Source organism: Pseudozyma flocculosa (genome assembly GCF_000417875.1).
Source record: "Pseudozyma flocculosa PF-1 unplaced genomic scaffold scaffold00009, whole genome shotgun sequence".
In the NCBI taxonomy this organism is placed as follows: Eukaryota; Fungi; Basidiomycota; class Ustilaginomycetes; order Ustilaginales; family Ustilaginaceae; genus Pseudozyma; species Pseudozyma flocculosa.
Genome location: NW_006920877.1, coordinates 720949 through 738518, shown reverse-complemented (window position 1 = coordinate 738518; position 17570 = coordinate 720949). Strand labels below are relative to the sequence as shown.

Genomic DNA, 17570 nt, shown 5'->3' with positions numbered 1-17570 from the left:
GTTACACCGTCATCATCACCTCTTCTCTCTTTTCGAGTTTCTCGAAGACCGCTTTCGGAGAGCTTCAGAGCCGCCCGCCGCCGCCTCGTCGAAGCCATCATGGCCCGGACAGACGGCCCAGAAGTCCCTGGCCGTGTAGGCGGACCCACTCAAGATGACTCTGGCTTCACTTCGATCCTTTCTCAGCCCGCCTGCCTCGACGAGCTGAAAGCCTACCATCGCTTCCTCTTCCAGCATTGCGTCGCCCTCGTTCCGACCCTCATAGCCCTCGTCGTAGCCTTCTGCGTGTCCTTTCAAGCTCGCACCACCTGCAACTTGCAAACCATCGACCGCAACCACAAGGCCACCCACGCTAGCCTCTCCTGTCATCAGCTCCTCGACATCCAGACAATCGCCCTTTGCTCCTGCCTCGGAGTCACGGCATGGCTCGCATCTTACGCGTCGCGAAGGGCCTCGTGGTCCTTCGCATCGTCCCTGGTGTTTGTCGGTGCCCTCACCCACTCTCCCGACCGTCGCCGCCCCGCCTCGGCCGACCCGCAGCGCTTCATCGTCGGGATCGCTGTGCTCCTGCAGTCGCTTCTCACCGAGAGCCTTCGCATCTTTTCCTTCTACCTCGCAAGTTGCATTCTCCTGGCGAGACTGCACGAGCAACTCGACGAGGCGTCTCGGGCCTCACCCTCTCTTCAGTCTTCCAGGCACCACCGCGAACCGCCCCCGTGGGCATGGCAAGCCAGCTTCCATGACCCTCGCTTCTTCATTGCAATTTGGGTCTCTCTGGCCTGTGAGTGCTCACGCGCGCTTCTCCGGAACACCTCGGTTCCTTCCTTCTTCCCTCCTCGCCTTCGTCTTTCACGCTGAAAAGCCATGCCTTCCCCTTTCTACGCCTTGTCCGACACCAGGGTCTCTGATCGAGTTCGTCTCCGGAGCTTCCCAGATCCTTCGCCAGCTAGCGCTGTACAAGCCCTGGCAAGGATCCGAGGCACCATTTGCCTTCGATGCCTCATCGGCATGGAGCCGTGTCTCGTTCTTCAGGCCGGGGGCAGCAGCCCGAGACGCTGAGCTTGGTGAAGCGGCGTCCCAGCCGTATGCCCAGCGCATCAAGGCGCTTGCCGTCTCACGCTCTTCTACCTGGACCGCCCCTTCGGCTGGGACCATTACTCCAGGAAAGGCCGCCATGCGAACTGATGGCCCCGGCACATCGCAGGCCGTCGCGGACCAGGCGCAGAGGCGCAATTACGGGACAATGAGCGGTCCCCAAGTGGCACGGCCAGATAACGCAGAGGCGCGGAGCCGAGCACCGACGAGCGGCCCAGGTGGTCAACACATCTCGGAGGCGGAGCAGGCCTCGACCTCCAGCTTTACCACTTCCTCGACTGCGTCATCAGAGCTCGACATGGAGCTCGAGGACCAGGTCCAGCAGCTCCTTCTCGCAAAGGAGCGCGCAGAAGTCGAAGCCGTGCTGGGCGCTCCTCTGCCGTCCATTTCCGTCGCACTCTGCTCGTTGTGGAGGATCGATGCCATGCTGTGGAGCATGGGCAGTGGCGTGAGTGTCTGGCTACCGTCCTATCCGGTTCATCGATGCTGTGCCCTTTGTTGACGATCCTGACCCATCTGCTTTGCCAACCGGGACGTGTAGCTGCTGCTCTCGGCCATCTTTGCCCATAGCCAGGGCTCCCTCGGCGACCTGACAAAACGCGGCTTCAGCATCTCGGTCGGCTTCAACCTCTTTCCGTCTCTTCCCGAGTATGCCGGCACGTTTGGCTTCCTGGTCCTGCTCCACGCCGCTGTATCAGTTGTGTGGGCCACCAGCCTCCCGACAATCGGGTTCGCGTCGGCCACCTACAGCTCGCTCCTGATCGGCATCTCTCTCCTACTTGCTGGGCTGGCAAGGTGGGGCTTCCTCGTCTGACATCGCCGACTTTGCCTTTCCGTGGGATCCTCCCTGTCCTGATACCACCCTTTTCCCTGAGGGGATGAATCAACACGATACCCGTGCCTGCCAACATCAGACCGCTTGTGGACCCTGCAACGAGCGATTGCCGCGCCTGCTGGCAGCACAGCTTGCTTGCATGCGTGATCGACAGAGAGAGAACAGAGCAGCCGCGTGCATTTCGCCAGTCCAGCAGTCGCATTTACGACAGCGGTACCAGCGTGTTGGCGCTTTTGAGGCCAGCAAATCGCCGCACTGTCCTGCCGCCCTCTGACGCCGGATACGAGTAGATGGCCAGCTTGACGACGGGAGCCGTGAACGCGCCTGGTCCATCTGGCTGCGTGTCCCCCTGGGACAGCATCGTTAGAGGCTTGCCGATCAGCCCTTCGATCCTGGCGACGAGCATTCGCAGTGTGCTCTTCGAACCGCGGTGTAGCTTTTCCGGATCGATGTCGGGCAGGAACGAGATCGCCGCTTGGTCGTTGAACAGGATCGGCACGCGTACTGTGTTCTGCCTGCGCTCGCCTGCCATCTGACCGGCAGGCGCTGCATCGACCTCCTCGAGCATGATGGCGAAGCGCAGCGTGTATCGAAGGTTGGTCTCGCCTTCGCCGTCCTCCTCCCCGCATCTGGCGCAGAAGAGCTCTTCGAGGGGAAGCAGCTTCCTGCACGACTTGCACTCGAGACGTGCCCACTCCTCCGGCCTTTCCGGCCGGACCGAGACGACGCGGCCACTGACCTTGTGCATACCCGGACAGGTGCTGGTGGTGAGCAGCGAGGAGAACGGCGTGTCTGGAACGGATGAGGGCGCCTTGCAACGGACCGTGACCGAGGGCCATGCTGCTGCTGGGGGTTTCGGTTGCGCGGCGGGCGGAGGGGGTGTCGAGGTCGCTGGGATGCGCTGGGCGGCTGCGGCGGTGTCTTTTGTGCTACCGGCCGAACTCTCCTGACTGTCGGTATTGGGCTGAGAGGTCTGCCACGGTTGCAGAATCTGCAGCTGCCTCTGTCCCGGCGTAGGGGGACTAGGGTCGAGGACGCTTTTCACCTGGCTCCCAAAGCCTTCCTGCTCTTCGTCCTTCGCCCGTATCCGACCGGAAGTCGGCGACTCTTTGACGGGATGATTCAACGCTGACTGCACTGCCTCTTCATCCGGCTCTCGTTTCGACGCTTGCGGAGCTGGTTCAGCAGACCCTGCCGGTAGAGTATCGGCACCGTCAACGTTCGTGGGGGCCCTGCAATCGTCAAGGTGACCGCCTTCGACCGTCACTTCGGGTTCTGTGGCACGTCGATGTCGTTCGAGGAAGTGCGCGCGCCGCCGTTCGAGACTGATGCGCGCGTCCTCCGACGGCTTCAGCGTCTTGATCTTGACACCCGAGTCGCTGGCACTGCCAAGGCCGCCAACCAGCATGCCCCTGGGGTTCATCTTGGCCCTGACGTTCTCGATCCGGATGATGTCGCCGGTCTTGAGGGCGTCCGCTATTTCGGCATGGATGTCCCAGAGGCCTATCTGGAAGACGTGGCCCCAACCGTCGCCGGGCTCGGGATACTCGAGAGCCGTGTCGAGCCCGAGGTAGTGATCCGTCCCGCGGAAAAAGAGGGCGTGGGAGGTGTAGTCGGTCACGTAGAGGTCCGGCGAGTGGGCTTGGGTGAAGACTTTGAGCACCTCGACTGTGCTGTCAAAGAAGAGGTTCTCGGAGACCTCCTCGAGGCGGAGGCTGGAACGGCCAGGCCTCGAGAGCAGGCCGAGCTCGTCGCCCTGCAGCCTGCCATACCAGCTTGCCAGGCTCCGCATGTGGTCCGTCTCGGCGGCCGACAGAGGCTTGGCCTGTTCAAAGGACGGAGATTTGCGGATGCTGCCAGACACGGGGTCGTACAGAGCCCAGCTCCATGATTCTGCGTTCTTCCCCACGGCCTGGGGCTTGCCGTTGAAATCCTGAATGGCGACCCTGCGGAACAGAAGGACCTGACCCTTGCAGACCGGGCTGACGATGCGGTCCATGGTGGACGAGAAGAGCATGACGGTGAGCGAAGTGGTTAGGTTGCCGGGGTTCTGGCGATTCAGGATGGCGCTGCACGACATGTCGACCAGCTGGATCTTGAGGCTGAGATCGCGAGAGCCACCAGCGGCGCGTCGGGGATCGCCTGCGCCGATGACTACCCCGGCCACATTGGCGAGTTGCCCGTTGCGGAGTGCCGTGATGGAGGTATAAACGGTGCTGCCAAAGGTCGAGACGGGCTGGAAGATTGGGTCGTTGCGAGGCGGCGCGGGGCTTGCCGTCTGCCTCGCCATCGTGATGCCATCGGATGCGGTCGAGGTCAGACGGATCCTGTCCGTGTTATGCTGAGCTGCCACGGATTCCTGGCGTCGCCGTTGGGGCGGGCCGGCGGACGCGTCATCGCTCGGAGGCGCGGGGGATGCCGCGTTTGCGGCGACAACGCGTTCCTCAGGCCGCGACGTGTTACTGGGCCGACCCGACGGCTTCAGACCCCGTTGTTCTGTCCCCGTTCCGCTGGGCTGTGCTTGCGGGGCGGGCGTGTCAAACCAGCCGTCGGAAGCGCCCGAGGACATTGTTCGGGACGACGCCGGGCGCGCCAGAGGGGGCCGCATGCTAAAGCTCTTCGGGGATGCGGCAGAGGCCCCCTGTCTGGCATTGCCGGGACGATCGAGGCGCTCGACCCACAAGGCCTCTGTGTCAGGTCCATCGCCGACAGAGGTGGGCCGGAAGCGGAGCACGGCCTTGCCCGTGCGAAACTCGATCCTCTCGGGCCGACTGGGATCGAAGGTGGCGGCGAAGCCAGATAGGTGGACATGAGCCGGAGGCGACCTGCGGTGGACAGCGCCGAGGGTGCGGAAGACGTGCTCGGCGAGAGGGCCATAGAATGCGGCGCAGAGCTTCGAGGGGCCAGCTGATGGGTCCGAGGCGATGGGCGGACACTCGAGATCAAGATGGCAGGCGGAGCCATCCGCCGAGGTGGTCGAGAGCGCGATCTTGACAAGTGTGGCATAGAGGCAGACTGCGGCGCCTCTGCCCTGACCCACCCTTTCGCACCAGCGCGGCAGGTCGACGAGGCGGCCCAGGCGATCCTCATCGTCGTCGGAGAGGATCCGAGGTCTCTTTGCGGCAGGCCCCTCGGGATGCTGCTCGGGGGCGGTTGACAGAGACGCGGCGGCGGTGGGCGCGGCGACAATGTCCGAGGTCTCCCTCTTGAGAGACTTTTTCTTGCGGGGCATGTTTGCGCGCCAGATGGGCAAGGTGAGCGCCAAAGGTGAGGGACGAGGTTGGACGGCCAAGGTGACGACGGGTCGGCGCGGTCTGGGGTGCGCCAGAAGTACGTCCGTGTGTTGCTCTCTCTCTCTCTCGCCTCGGTTTCAAAAGAAAAAAAGTTGGCCTGAGCTCATGTGCTGGTGGGGCCAGGCCAGGCCAGGCCAGGCCTCCCTTTGGGCGACGCGTCGCGTAGATGCAAGAAAGCCCGCGGGGCCGTCTCAGGAGGCCAATTCCGAGGCTGGCTGCGCTCGGCCCCGCCGATGACGGCGAATCGTAACATCTGGTGTCGAGCTCGAGCTGGTTGCTCAGCTGCCCGTAACCAAACCAGACCGGCACGCAAGTGAGCTGCCTCCTTCTCGACAGCAAGCATCATTTCGCACACCCAACGCTTCCCCCCGCCACGACGGGCTTGCAACGCTTTCGACACCCTCGCCCTCCCCCTTCTGGCGTGTGTCGCAGTCCATCCTTGTTGAGCCCTGCCTCGTCACGCTGCGACTCAAAAACACCACCCACACGCGGCCTCGACGGCCATCGACGCATCTTCTCGCAACCCGTCCGTCGGACCCTTGGTGACAGGAAGATGGGTGAGTGCCGTAGCTGAGGCGCGGCCTTGAACAAGGCAGCCGCCTCTCATCCTGGACTCATCCCATTGACTCGATCGCCACCTGAACAACCCTGCCGCCCGTAGCTCGGGTCATGCCCATCGTCGTCGTCGACGATAGCGACCTCTCCGACCTGTCCGACGTCGGAACGCCTCCTCCCGCTCCGACACCCAAAGCGCCATCTCCGAACAGCAAGAAACGATCCAACCCCGACTCATCCGGCCTCGACTCTCGGACTGTGACTGTTGCCACGAACCCGGCACCTGCACCGTCCAAAAAGCCCAGACCGTCGTCGGCGACGAACGGCGCAAAGGAGCCTCAGCAAAGGACGCTTGCTGCCCTATTCGGCAGACCAGAACTGAAGCAGACGGTCCCCAAGCCCAAGGCAAAGTCGACCGGCAAGAAAAACTACCCCTCAACCTCGAGCAGCAGCCCCTCGCAGCAGCCGCATGCCTCCAAGGTCTCAACGGCTCCCTCCACGAGCCCGCACCTCGACTCAGGCGGCGAGGGCAAGCCTTCGACCGTGAGCGAGCACAAGCTCTGCCACCATCATCGACGCCAGTGCACCAACACCCCACTGCTCCAGTGCACGTTCCTACGCAACGGCAACCGATGCCAGCTCAAATACTGTCACTCGGCACTGCAGCACAACTACGGCGTGGATGCAGCTTCCATTGTCAAAAACGGCAGATTCATGGTCGACGAGTCCCAGCACTGCCCCCCGTCAGAGGCAAAATACGCCTTCAAATGCCCGCGCTGCCGCGACAAGTGCGCCTGCTCTCCGTGTCGCAAGAAGAAAGGCCTTCTGCCGCTGGCCAAGGTCGCAAGCCTGGCCAAGGCGCAAGGCAGCGGTCCCGCAACAGACATCCTTGCCAACAAAGCGAAAGGCAAGGACAAAGCGAAAACCGAAGCAAGCGGCGCCAGCCCGCGTCCAGGAGAAGCGAGCAAGGCGAAGGGCAAGCGCAAGGCCGACGACATCACGACGCCGCCTCCTGATGTCAAGCCAAAGCAGAACAGGCTGACGGCCGGTACGCAGACCAGAGCGGTCCAGCCGCGTGTCCTCAAGCCGCCGCAGCCTGTCAGTGCGCCCACACTAGAGACCATCATCAGCAGGCTGCCCCCCGAGAACCTGCGCGCCAGGATGTGGCTGTATGAGAGTTTCGTCCGCTTCGACAAGATCGGCCTTCCAAAGTGAGTTGACTCGTCCGCTCCGGAGGAAGGCATGGGGTCCCAGAGGTTGACTGTAACCGCGACACGATGTACCCCGCTCGTTCTAGGACGGAGCTCAACCACCTCGATCGGTTCGACGCTTGGTCCCACGCGAGGGTTCAAGAGATGCTCTCGACGCTTTTGCGCTACCTTGCTGGGCTGCAACACATCGACAAGGGACAGGTAAGTCTTGGCTGCTTCGTGGGAACTATGGTCTCATCAGACAGGCTGAAGAAAAGCGTTCCTCCGGACCTTTGGCCGCCAAACTGGTTTTGGAACAGCCGACCAAGAACACGACAAAGGCAGTGCTTGCATACCGCCACTTCGGTCACGATCTCAGTCGCGGAGAACCGTGGTCGGCCGTCAGAGAAATGCTGGCCCGCTTTGGGCTGGAGCCACAGAGCCTGCCCTACGTCGAGCATCCTCTGTCACTCGAGCTCGAGAATCGTCCCGCTTCGCCACCGCCGCCCAGGCAGACTCGAAACCGGGCGGCCAGGGGAGCCCGTCAGGTCGACTATTCTCGGCAACTCGGCATGCTCAAGGACTGGGAGGAGGATTTTGGCGAGGAAGGCGACTCTGATGTTCCCCCAGGCACCGAAAAGGGAAGACGACGCCCCGCTCGAAGGATCGCAAGCGAATCCGACGACGAGTCCGAGGAGGTCGAGTCCGGTGCCGAGAGCGACGATACGGAACGCGAGTCCGGTAGTCGCTCTTCGCGCCGTCAGCAGCAGGAGAAGGGCCAGGATGAAGCGGCTGCGCGGCGGCCTCGAGATGCTTCAGCGGAGTCCGAGGCGAGACACGACGCCCCCGACATGGAGACCAAAGTGGCCTTGCTCGCGTGCATGGTCGATGCCGCCCTGATGACCGAGGAGATCGGTGAAGAACTCAAACTTGCCACCGATGAGATTGCCGTCCTCGAGAGGCAGCACAAGGCGGACATGGCCATTACGGAGAAGGAGCTTGCCGAGGAGACGGCCGAGTTGAACAAGCGGGCACCCTCGCTCATCGCCCCCGAATTCCAAGCCTGGAAGAACGAGGTGAGTGGGACGTGCCTTGGATGGTCGAGCAGATCGGGCGGTTACTGACGTACCACGTTCGGTGTCGTCCTACTTGATCCCTCGATGAGCAGAAGGTCGAACACGACAGGGACGTCAAATGGCGCAGATTGGATGCCAAGGTCTTTCACGAGATCCAGGTCGATGCGCATGGTGAGCGAGCTTCTGTGGCCGGACGGCCCCCGTCTTGAAGCTGCATCTCTGACGCCGCATGGCTGTTTCTTCTTCTTGCCGATATATCGTCCTGCTCCACTTGAAGCTCTGCGAACCGGTCCCATTGGCTACGACGCCGATGGCAGAGAGTACTGGCATCTAAGAGAATGTAAGCTCGTTTTTGGTGTTCGTACGGGAGCTACATCGGTGCTGACGCTGTCCGCTTCCACGCCTGCTTATGGCCGCCGGCAGACCAAGAGCATATGCCGCGCCAGACGGAAGGCAGGTACTCTTGGTGCCTCATTGTCCTGGGTGTGACCTTCCCGTCATCAGCCCCGGCATCTGCGGATGCAAGTCTGGACGCCGCCGGCACAGCCGATACGTCGACTCAGGCGGGAGGCACTGCAAGCGAGCCGACGGCCGTGGACAAGGCAGACGCGGACAGGCAGGCGACCCCAAGCAAGCCGGGTTGTACGCCACCAGCCGCCGCCTCTTCAGTCAAGCAACAAGGCGACAGTGCCGGTGCAGCCTCATCGGGCAAGGAAAGGCGAGCCGACAACGGTCCCGCATCGTCGACTGATCCGATCTGCATGGGCACTAACGACCCTGCCGTCATCACCAAGCTGATGCAGTACGTCCGCTACCGAGACGAGCAAAAGCAGTACGAGGAGAACCACGAGATGCAGCAGCGGGAGCTGGAGCAGGCCGTCATGGGCCAATCCCCGGAAAACATCGGAGCCGACACCAAGTCGACGGCTCAGGGTCCGGGCCTGAGGAAGGCAAAGCAGCTGATGAAGGAGAAGCAGGAGGAAAGAAAGGCCCAGACCGAGATGCTCCTCAAGAAGCTGGCCAAAGCTCGCGACTACTTTGCCTGGCACCGCGAGGAGGTTCCACCCTGATGAGGATCGAGGAGGGCCGGCTGATCTCGCACAGAATCTCGAGCAAAACCCACATAGCTCAATCCGCGCGCCGGCTTCGAGGTGCCACCAGAGTCGATCGCTTTTGTGCATCTGTACTGGCCGCCGTCCCTGCATCTACGGCAGTTGAAACGCCATCGCGCTCGACGTCGGCGCATGCGGACCGTCGCTCGGGCCTCTCTCTTTACGCTCGACTGGGAACAAATCGACGTTCGTACTAGCAGTCGGTGATGCGTGGCTGTGTATCGGATTCGGACTCTACACGAGGTGTCGGTCGGTCCCCTCACGAAATTGCGCCTAGCCTGTGCAATGTTGGCGGCGCTGGGACGACGTGGCCTCCCATCCCACTCCGCATCTGCCGGCTACGCCTTTATCCGCTCGCTCTTTTAGGGCTGCGCCTCGGCCGACGTCTCTGCGGGGGCCACGAGCGTGGGCACGGGCTCGGGCTTGTTGTCCGATGGGAGCGGCTTGTTGGCGGGGAAGGCCAGAACCTCCTTGATCGAGTTGCTGTCGGTGAGGAACATGACTAGGCGGTCAATGCCGAGACCCCAGCCGGCGGTGGGGGGCAGACCATGCTCGAGAGCATCGAGGAAGACGTGGTCGACGGCCTGGGCCTCGTCGTCGCCAGCGTCCTTCTGCCTGGCCTGCTCTTCAAAGTTGGCCCGCTGCACCCAGGGGTCGTTGAGCTCGGTGTAGGCGTTGCAGATCTCCTTGGTGGCCACAAATGCCTCGAAACGCTCGCAGAGGCCGGGAATCTCGCGGTGCCTCTTCGCCAGCGGCGACATGACCTGAGGGTGGCCGACGATGAAGCTCGGGTTCACGCACTGGTTCTCGATGAACTCGCCGGTGAGCTTGTCGATAAGCCTGGAGCAGGTGCGGGGCTCGCTGCAGTCGACGTTGTGCTTGGCTGCGAGGTCCGACAGGAACTGCCGCGTCTCCTCGGTGTGGAGCTGGTCGGCGGGCGGGAACTTGACGTTGAGCTGCTTTTCCAGCTCCCCGATCATGTCGAAGCGCTTCCAGGGCGTCGAGAAGTCGATCTCGAACTCGCGGCCGCCCTCGACGTCCTTGCCGTCGGGGTGGTACTTGATCTTGTAACCGCCCGTGACGGCCTTGACGAGTCCCGAGATCATGCTCTCGGTGATCTCCATCAGGTCGTACATGTCGGCGTAGGCCATGTAGAACTCGCAGATGGAGAACTCGGGGTTGTGGGTCTGATCGATGGACTCGTTTCGGAAGACGCGGCCAATCTCGTAGACACGGTCCAGGCCGCCGACGACAAGCTCCTTGAGGTAGAGCTCGGGCGCGATCCGCATGAAGAGGTCGAGCTTGAGGTCGTTGTGGTGGGTGATGAAGGGCTTGGCGGTGGCACCTCCGGCAATCTGGTTCATCATCGGCGTCTCGACCTCGAGGAAGCCGAGGTTGTCGAGGTAGCGTCGGACGTAGCTGATGACCTTGGCACGCTTGATGAAAATCTCGCGCACGTGGTTGTTCATGATGAGGTCGAGGTAGCGCTTTCGGTGTCGCTGCTCGGTGTCGGTGAAGCCGCCCTTGTCGCCCTGGGCGGCCTTGGGAAGCATCTTGAGGTTGGGCGAGAGAAGCTTGACCGAGGTGGGGAAGATGGACAGCTCGCCCTTCTTGGTCTTGCCGGGGACACCGACGACGCCGACGACATCACCTCGGCGGAGCAGGTCATGCGCCTCGAAAAAGTCGCCGTCCTTGTGGTCCTGAAGCTGGGCCGTAATCTGGATTTTGACTCCCTCTCCGTGAAGATCGTAGAAGCGGAGCTTCTGGCCCGACGACCGCATGTTGTGGATGCGGCCGGCGACCGAGACCTCCTCTCCCTCGAGGTGCTGACCGGCCTCGAGCTTGCCCTCGTATCGGGAGATGAAGTCGGTCAAGCTGATCGAGACGTGGAACTTGTGCGGGTACGGGTCGGGGTTGCGGGTCTCGCGAAGCTTAGCAATGGTGCGGAAGCGGCGCTCGTAGTACTGGTTGGGGTTGAGCTCCTCCTCGTTGGCCGCGGCAGACTCGGCCTTCTTGGCCGAGGCGGCAGGAGCCGGAGCTGCAGCGGCCTTGGCTGCCTTTTCAGCATCCTTCTCCCTCTTCTTCATCCGCTTCTTCAGCTCGCTGCAGGAGGGGGCCAAGAGTGTGCGAACGCGGCGGCGGCGATCTCGGGTTCAGCTCGGCGGAAGCGTGGAGAAGGTGGGGATGAGGTTGCGATCCGGAGCAGCTAGCTGACTGACTCACTTCTTGCTGACCATCTCTCCGGTCACCTCGTCGCGGAGAAGCTTGGCCGCATCGGCGGCGGCGTCAGTGGCCGACATGGTCCTGACGTGTGTCTGGAATAGGATGGGTAGATGGGTGGGTCGGGTGCGTGCGATGCGGGGGAGAGGCAATCTGGCAGCTATCGACAGGAAAGCGTGGGCGTGAGCTGATGTGGCGAGGCTGCGCAGCATGCAACGACGGAGGAACGAGGGGGCGGAAGATGGCTGTCGTTGGTGAGCGAAGAAGACGTACAGGTCAGGGCAGGTCGCGAATGGCGGTGGCCACCTGAGAGCGATGACGGGTGCCGGCCGGCCAGCAGCAGCAGGCGGCGGAGCCCCCCGCCATCCCAATTTTTTTCCCCCTTGCGTCTCCTTTCACCCTTGACTCTCTTGTCCCGGCGCCCGATTGGACTGCTGGCCCCGAGTCACCGAGTTCGGTTCCGCCGTGCCACCACGAATCCGCACCGCACGCACCGACGCTGGCGCAACGCACTTGCAGGCCGTCACACCACAATTCCTCTGTCCTCACACGCCAACATGCAAGCAGTCCACAACCTCGTGCGGCTTCACTCGAGCGTCGACAATCAGCTTAGCTGGCCTCACCATGTGTGTGAGCACAGTGGCAACTCCGAGTATGGGCAGCATTAGACCGAGTCGTCCCCAATGGGATCCCAGCTGCGCAGGAAGACGACGAACCATCGTGGATCGTCACCGGTCAGCCTTGGTCGCATATATGTCGGGAAGCCCATCTTCAGGTCGCCTGATTTCCGTCTTTGAACTCACTCGGTGACGAGGTATTCGTCCAGGCTCAGAAGCCGCTCCATGTCTTTCTCGTCGAGGGCGAAGTCGAATACGTTGGCATTCTCCTCGATCCGGTCCTTCGACACCGACTTGGGGATCTGCGCAACGTGCGTCCAGCTGTCGACAGAGTCAGATCCGCACCTTGTATGACATCGAAGCAGCCCTCATCGCACCCGTCCCCTCGTTTCGCTCACCGTCACGTAGTCTCGTTGCAGCGAGAACCGACTGGTAGTGAGGAGGGGTCAAGGGACCTGGATCACCATCAGAGCTGACACGCGAGAAGGCCAGACACGCCGACTGCGATGACTCACATCAAAACCTGGGCAGGCGTGACACTGTGCTTCTTGGCCAGATTCTTGAGTGTCGGGTGATCCATTCGCTCGCCCCGGACCAAGGGGCCCCAGCACTGCGCGACGCAATAGAACGAGCAGTCGGTCACGTCAGTTTGCCAAGGGTGCCCACGCCTGGGCCGCCGTGTCGCGGAGCACACGCACCTCGAGCGCAATCTCGTTCTTCCGACAGTACTCGACCAGGTCGGCACGAGCCATGAATGGATGCAAGTCGCACTGGTTGATGACCGGCTCGTGCTTCGGGCAGGTGGCGAGGAGTTCCTCGATGTGCCTTTGACCTAGAGCACATGCAAAGCAACTCAGCGACGAGCCGTCAGAGTGAAAGCTCGCTCGTCGACACTAGTCCGGGGCAAGGATGGTTCGCATTCTGGGCTTCACGCTCACCGTAGTTGCTCACGCCGACGCTCTTCAGCAGCCCTGCGTCCTTGGCGTCTTCGATTGCCTTCCAGCTCTCCAGCCTCCTTTGCCTGCCGCCGTAAGGCGAATGCACCAGGTACAGGTCGATGTATCCGAGCTGACACGCCTGCAGACTCTGCTGGATCGAGCTTTTGGCGCTCTGATAGCCGCGATTTGACTGGAGTTTGCTCACATAGAAGATGTCGGCTCGCTCGAGCTGACAGCCGGGCCTCTGGAGGTATTGGCGGATGGCTTCTCCGACTGCCCTCTCGTTGTAGTACTGTCGGAAGCGGGTAGCGAGAAAGGACGTGGTCAATCTCGACCATCATCAATGCCGTCGCGGTCTCTGCAGATGTCGCCGGAAACGGCGTGGACCCACCCATTCCGCACTGTCCGTGTCGAGGCCAAGTGGTCGACGTGGGACGGTCCAGTCAGCTTCATAGGCGTGGGTCAACAGCAACGGCAAATGCGTTTCACCGATAGGCTGCTGGGGAGCAAAGTCATCTCACCAGTCGAAGTGGCGGTAGCCAGCGTCGAGCGCCCAGGTGACGGCACGCCGCGTCTCCGCATCGTCCATCTCATAGACACCGAGACCAAGACGAGGGATCAGGTTGCCGTCGCTCAGCTTCGGGGGCGGCACCGAGGAGGGGTCAGAGTGGCCTGTCAGTAATAGGTTAGCGGCGACAAGTGCTACGTGGCTCTGGCCGTTCGCCGGGGGAGTCTTACCCTGAGCCTGGATCCGAGGCGCAAATTGGACGTCATCCTGGCAACGTTTCTGGAAGATGTAGGGGGAATCCGCTGTTGGCTGCGTGTTTCCGAGGTGTTGCCGTGTATGCATATCCGGTGGTGGTGGTGGGATATCTACTTTGACAGCTTGGTCTGGATGGCCCAGCAACGAGAGAGTCGATTCAAGAGTCAAAGCGTAGTTAAGAATGTGACGTCGGGCAGCGTCGAGGCAGCATCAACGTCGACGTACACCGTTAGACGCAGAGTGGAGGTGGAGAAGCTCGCAGCCGACGGAGAGGGTCATGAGAGAGAGAGGAAGGGGTTGTGCGCCATTGATGGAGGTTCAAGGTTGTCGCTCGCCTTTGCTCCTTGGTGCCTCCCGTCCGCATGGTCCGTCGTGCCCCCGGTGGTGCGCGCAGGTGGTGCCGACGACAGCGGCAAGGCTTGCGTGTCAAGAACGCCGTCCCAGTCGCTCCGGCGCGTCCAACTCGAAAGCCGACTACGATGATTCTCGCATGCCGGGAATCGAGAGGCCTGGATGGGGTGGCGAGACCGGGTTCTGGCGAATGCTGGCCCCAAGGACGGGGCCCCAGACTACGCAGCAAAGGCGAGACCTTTGGGGTAAGGACACGGGCGCACTCGACACAAGACCACAACCATCACGTCTAGATTCGTTGGGATTCGCCATCTCGTCGGCACTGCCACCGTCTCTGAGCCACAAGCTTGTTGTTTGACAGAATTGAGTGCACTGCTACAGCTCGGTAGAAGTGTCAAGCCGATCCTACCGCTGCTTCTGAAGGCCCGGAGCCGCCGCAGCCGACGCTGCTGCACCTTACGCAGGGCTCGATTTCGCTCAGAGAGCCGAGGCGCCGGTGATGATGTCGACCAGGTCGTTGGTAATGGCAGCCTGTCGTCCACGGTTGTAGATCATGTTGAGCGACGAGATCATGTCTCCGGCGTTCTTCGAGGCGTTGTCCATGGCGTTGCGCTTGCTGTTGATCTCCGACGCGTGTCCCTCGACGAGGGCGGCGTAGATGGCGTTGGCAAACGAGAACTCGGCAAGGTCCTTGGTGACGTCGTCCTCCTGCTCGTAGAGCTTGAACTGGGGCGCGTTGCGGAGAGCGTCCTCGCTGAAGACCTCCATCACGTCCGACTCAAACGAGAGGGCCGAGACGTACTTGTTGTAGATCAGGTTGACCTTGTCAAACTTGACGCCGCTCCTGATGATCTGGTCGGCGATGGCGCTGGCGTCGGCAAAGGTGGGGACGTCCTTGCCAACCTGGTTGAACGAGAGCGCCAGGTTCTTGGGGAGGGCACGGGCGAGCTGGGCCTTGGACTTCTCGCCGAGCACAACCACGGCGGGTCCCTCGGACGACGAGGCGTCGCCGGCCGACTGGCCGATCTTGAGGAACTCGGCCTTGGTGCGCTTGGTGACCGACGAGTGGATACCACCGCAGAGACCCTTGTCGGACGAGACGACGATGAAGAGCTGGCGTCCACCCTCGGGGGCGACGGCCTCGGAGTTCTTGAAGATCTCTGCACATTGCAAGCGGCACGATGTCGAGGGACCACCCGTTCAGCACAATGAGCTCGATGCCCCCGGCGGATGCTATTCCGAGGAGCGGGAAGTGTCGCCCCTCCAACGAGCGGTGCGGACGTTGATGGACACGAGGAAGCTCGCCCGCCAACGGGGGTGATCCGGACCCCTTGATCGTTCTCATCCAGCTGGCCCGAGCAGAGAACTCTCACACTCACCGTTGTTGGCGGCGCCGTACACCTTGGCGGCCTGCATGGCACGCTGAGCCTTGTTGAGCTTGGTGGAGGCGATCATCTTCATCGACTGTGGTCCGTCGGGACGAGAAGCGGAGGAGGCGGTGCCGTCGGTCAGTGAACAACACTTTCTCTGCCTGGCTTGCTGACTTCGGAGGCGAGCGTAGATCCACTGCGGCCAGAACCGAGGACAAGGGCGGGCAAAAAGGGAGGCATGCCAGCAAGAGTGCAGTGCCGGACGAGGCGAGTATACGTGGCTGGTGGAGCGAAGCTCCGAACCTCGTCGCTGCTGACATGCGTTCGAGGTCCAGGTGCGAGCGCAATTACGCTGCGTGCTCCTGAGGATAGCCTCAAACAAGCTGCGGCTCGATAGGTGCCTCCTCTTGCCCGGCGATAGAGTGCACCGTGGCCGGCACTGCGGCCAAGATATCGGCAGCGGCACGATGTCACCCGGAGCCGGCAGGATGCTGAGGCGGCCAATGACATGTGCAGGAGACGGCGGACGGTCTCATCTCGTTCGCGGTGTCGTGTAGGGAAACGGTGCGCTACGGACCTTGGTGATCTTCTCGATGTTCTTGACCGACTTGATACGCTGCTCAGTCTCGCGGAGCGGGGCGGCCTGGCTGGTGGAAGAGTGGAAGCCGGCGCGGGCGGCCACGGCGACGGGAGCAGCCGAGGTGAGGCCGGCAAGGGCGGGCCTGGCGGCACGAGGAAGCATGGCCATCTTGTCGAATCAGGCAGCGAGTCGAAGGGGTGCGAGGGAGGAGGAGGAGGAGGGTTGACGAGGTCGAAGGGATGGTGACAAGGTGTGAGCGTGGTGGAGAAGCGACGACGGGTCGAGAGAAATGGTGCCCCTCGCTCTCTGCCTTGGCTGTCCCACTGCACGCCTGGCGGCGGCGGCGGCGACGACAACGGACGACGAGGCGGGGCGGGGCTCTTGCGCCCGTACGTTCTTCCTGGGCCGCCGCCTCGCCCTCGCCCCTCACCACCCTCGCCCGTGTCGCCCGTCTGCCCAGGCTGAGGATCGACTCTCGACTCTCTGAACTCTGAGCCCAGCGGCCCCGGCGCCGCCCGCCAGAACGCCCCCTACCTCGATCACGAACATGTATGCACGACGCGGAACTCTGGAAAATTGCTTTTGCTCGCACGAGAAAGATGGGCCTGGGTGGCTGGCCCCGAGTCAGGGCCAACAGAGACAGGCAGAGCCAGCAGGCAGGCTGGCTGGCCGCGACGAGGCAACCCAACCCCCTGGAGAAAAAACGAAGCCAGCCACAGAGAGGAGGCTAGGGACAGGCAGGGCTGCTCAGCCCAAGGCGTGCCCACCGCAGAGAGGCACAGAGTCGTCTGACAGCTTGGCCTCTTCCAGTCCAACGACCGCCAGACCCTACCCTCTGGCCGCCACTCATTCCGTACCAACGACGACGACCACCACCACCTCCACCGTTGCCGCCATCGCCGTCGCCACCGCCGCCATCATCATCCCTCGCGCTCGCTGCTCCTACGACCGAAGCCGCCACTGACAGGGATATCGACCCTTTGCCAACGCACGGCAGCTCGTATCGAATCCACGTCTCCTAGCGGCCCTGCAGACCTTCACATCGAGGCGACCACAGACCACCCCTGTTCGACAGACGGCCCAACCAGCCTGATCTCCAGCGCCACCAGATCCTTCCGTCCGCATCCACATCCTCTCGAAAATGGCCGACACAGAGCCCCTCTTCGACCCTTCTTTGAAGAAGAAGAAGAACAAGAAGGTCATCAACCTCGATGAGCTCGAAGACACGCCTGCTCCTACACCAGCACCCGACGCATCCGACGCCACCGAGGCGACCGAGCAGGCTCCCGATGCAGACGCGCAGCAGGAGGCCGACCTCTTCGGAGGCATGAAGAAGAAGAAGAACAAGAAGAAGATGGATCTCGACCTCGTGAGTGCGCTTTCTGCCCGAGCTTTGAGGGCCTATTACATCCTGACTTAACCATCTGACCATCCCATCTCTCAAATCCCGTGAACTTAGGGCGACGGAGCTGCACCTGCGTCATCTGATGCTCCCGCTGCCGGCGAAGGCGAGGCTGCCGGCGACAAGGCCGATGGCGACGATGACCTGAACGTGAGCATCTCTCTCTCTCTCTC

General features: G+C 62.3%; 7 protein-coding genes across 7 annotated transcripts in view; 3 read left to right on the top strand and 4 right to left on the bottom strand.

The window, feature by feature from the left end:
* Positions 1-99: 99 nt before the first annotated feature.
* Positions 100-1909, top strand: PFL1_06942 (uncharacterized protein; the record flags this gene model as incomplete). The annotated part of the gene is made up of 3 exons (XM_007880759.1): positions 100-781; positions 900-1543; positions 1637-1909. The coding sequence occupies 3 exons, from the start codon at positions 100-102 to the stop codon at positions 1907-1909; spliced, it is 1599 nt and encodes a 532-aa protein (XP_007878950.1).
* A 223-nt stretch (positions 1910-2132) lies between these two features.
* PFL1_03190 (uncharacterized protein) lies at positions 2133-5162 on the bottom strand (the record flags this gene model as incomplete). Its single annotated transcript, XM_007880706.1, has 2 exons — positions 2133-2933; positions 2976-5162. The coding sequence occupies 2 exons, from the start codon at positions 5160-5162 to the stop codon at positions 2133-2135; spliced, it is 2988 nt and encodes a 995-aa protein (XP_007878897.1).
* Positions 5163-5776: 614 nt separating this feature from the next.
* PFL1_03189 (uncharacterized protein) lies at positions 5777-9114 on the top strand (the record flags this gene model as incomplete). The annotated part of the gene is made up of 7 exons (XM_007880705.1): positions 5777-5780; positions 5885-6989; positions 7076-7190; positions 7289-8044; positions 8137-8215; positions 8322-8384; positions 8468-9114. 7 exons carry the CDS (start codon positions 5777-5779, stop codon positions 9112-9114), a joined length of 2769 nt encoding a protein of 922 aa, XP_007878896.1.
* Positions 9115-9518: 404 nt separating this feature from the next.
* Positions 9519-11456, bottom strand: PFL1_03188 (uncharacterized protein; the record flags this gene model as incomplete). The annotated part of the gene is made up of 2 exons (XM_007880704.1): positions 9519-11259; positions 11380-11456. 2 exons carry the CDS (start codon positions 11454-11456, stop codon positions 9519-9521), a joined length of 1818 nt encoding a protein of 605 aa, XP_007878895.1.
* Positions 11457-12040: 584 nt separating this feature from the next.
* PFL1_03187 (uncharacterized protein) lies at positions 12041-13705 on the bottom strand (the record flags this gene model as incomplete). The annotated part of the gene is made up of 9 exons (XM_007880703.1): positions 12041-12071; positions 12180-12295; positions 12392-12422; positions 12509-12603; positions 12692-12825; positions 12932-13223; positions 13323-13332; positions 13453-13568; positions 13670-13705. The coding sequence occupies 9 exons, from the start codon at positions 13703-13705 to the stop codon at positions 12041-12043; spliced, it is 861 nt and encodes a 286-aa protein (XP_007878894.1).
* An 817-nt stretch (positions 13706-14522) lies between these two features.
* Positions 14523-16163, bottom strand: PFL1_03186 (uncharacterized protein; the record flags this gene model as incomplete). The annotated part of the gene is made up of 3 exons (XM_007880702.1): positions 14523-15205; positions 15425-15509; positions 15993-16163. The coding sequence occupies 3 exons, from the start codon at positions 16161-16163 to the stop codon at positions 14523-14525; spliced, it is 939 nt and encodes a 312-aa protein (XP_007878893.1).
* Positions 16164-17136: 973 nt separating this feature from the next.
* The window catches only part of PFL1_03185 (uncharacterized protein), a gene marked incomplete at both ends in the record, with an annotated part of 1874 nt that continues 1440 nt past the window's right edge, over positions 17137-17570 (top strand). The window contains 2 exons of the mRNA XM_007880701.1: positions 17137-17364; positions 17455-17547. Of these exons, the coding sequence (XP_007878892.1) occupies positions 17137-17364; positions 17455-17547 (321 nt within the window). The remainder of the gene's footprint in view (positions 17365-17454; positions 17548-17570) is intronic.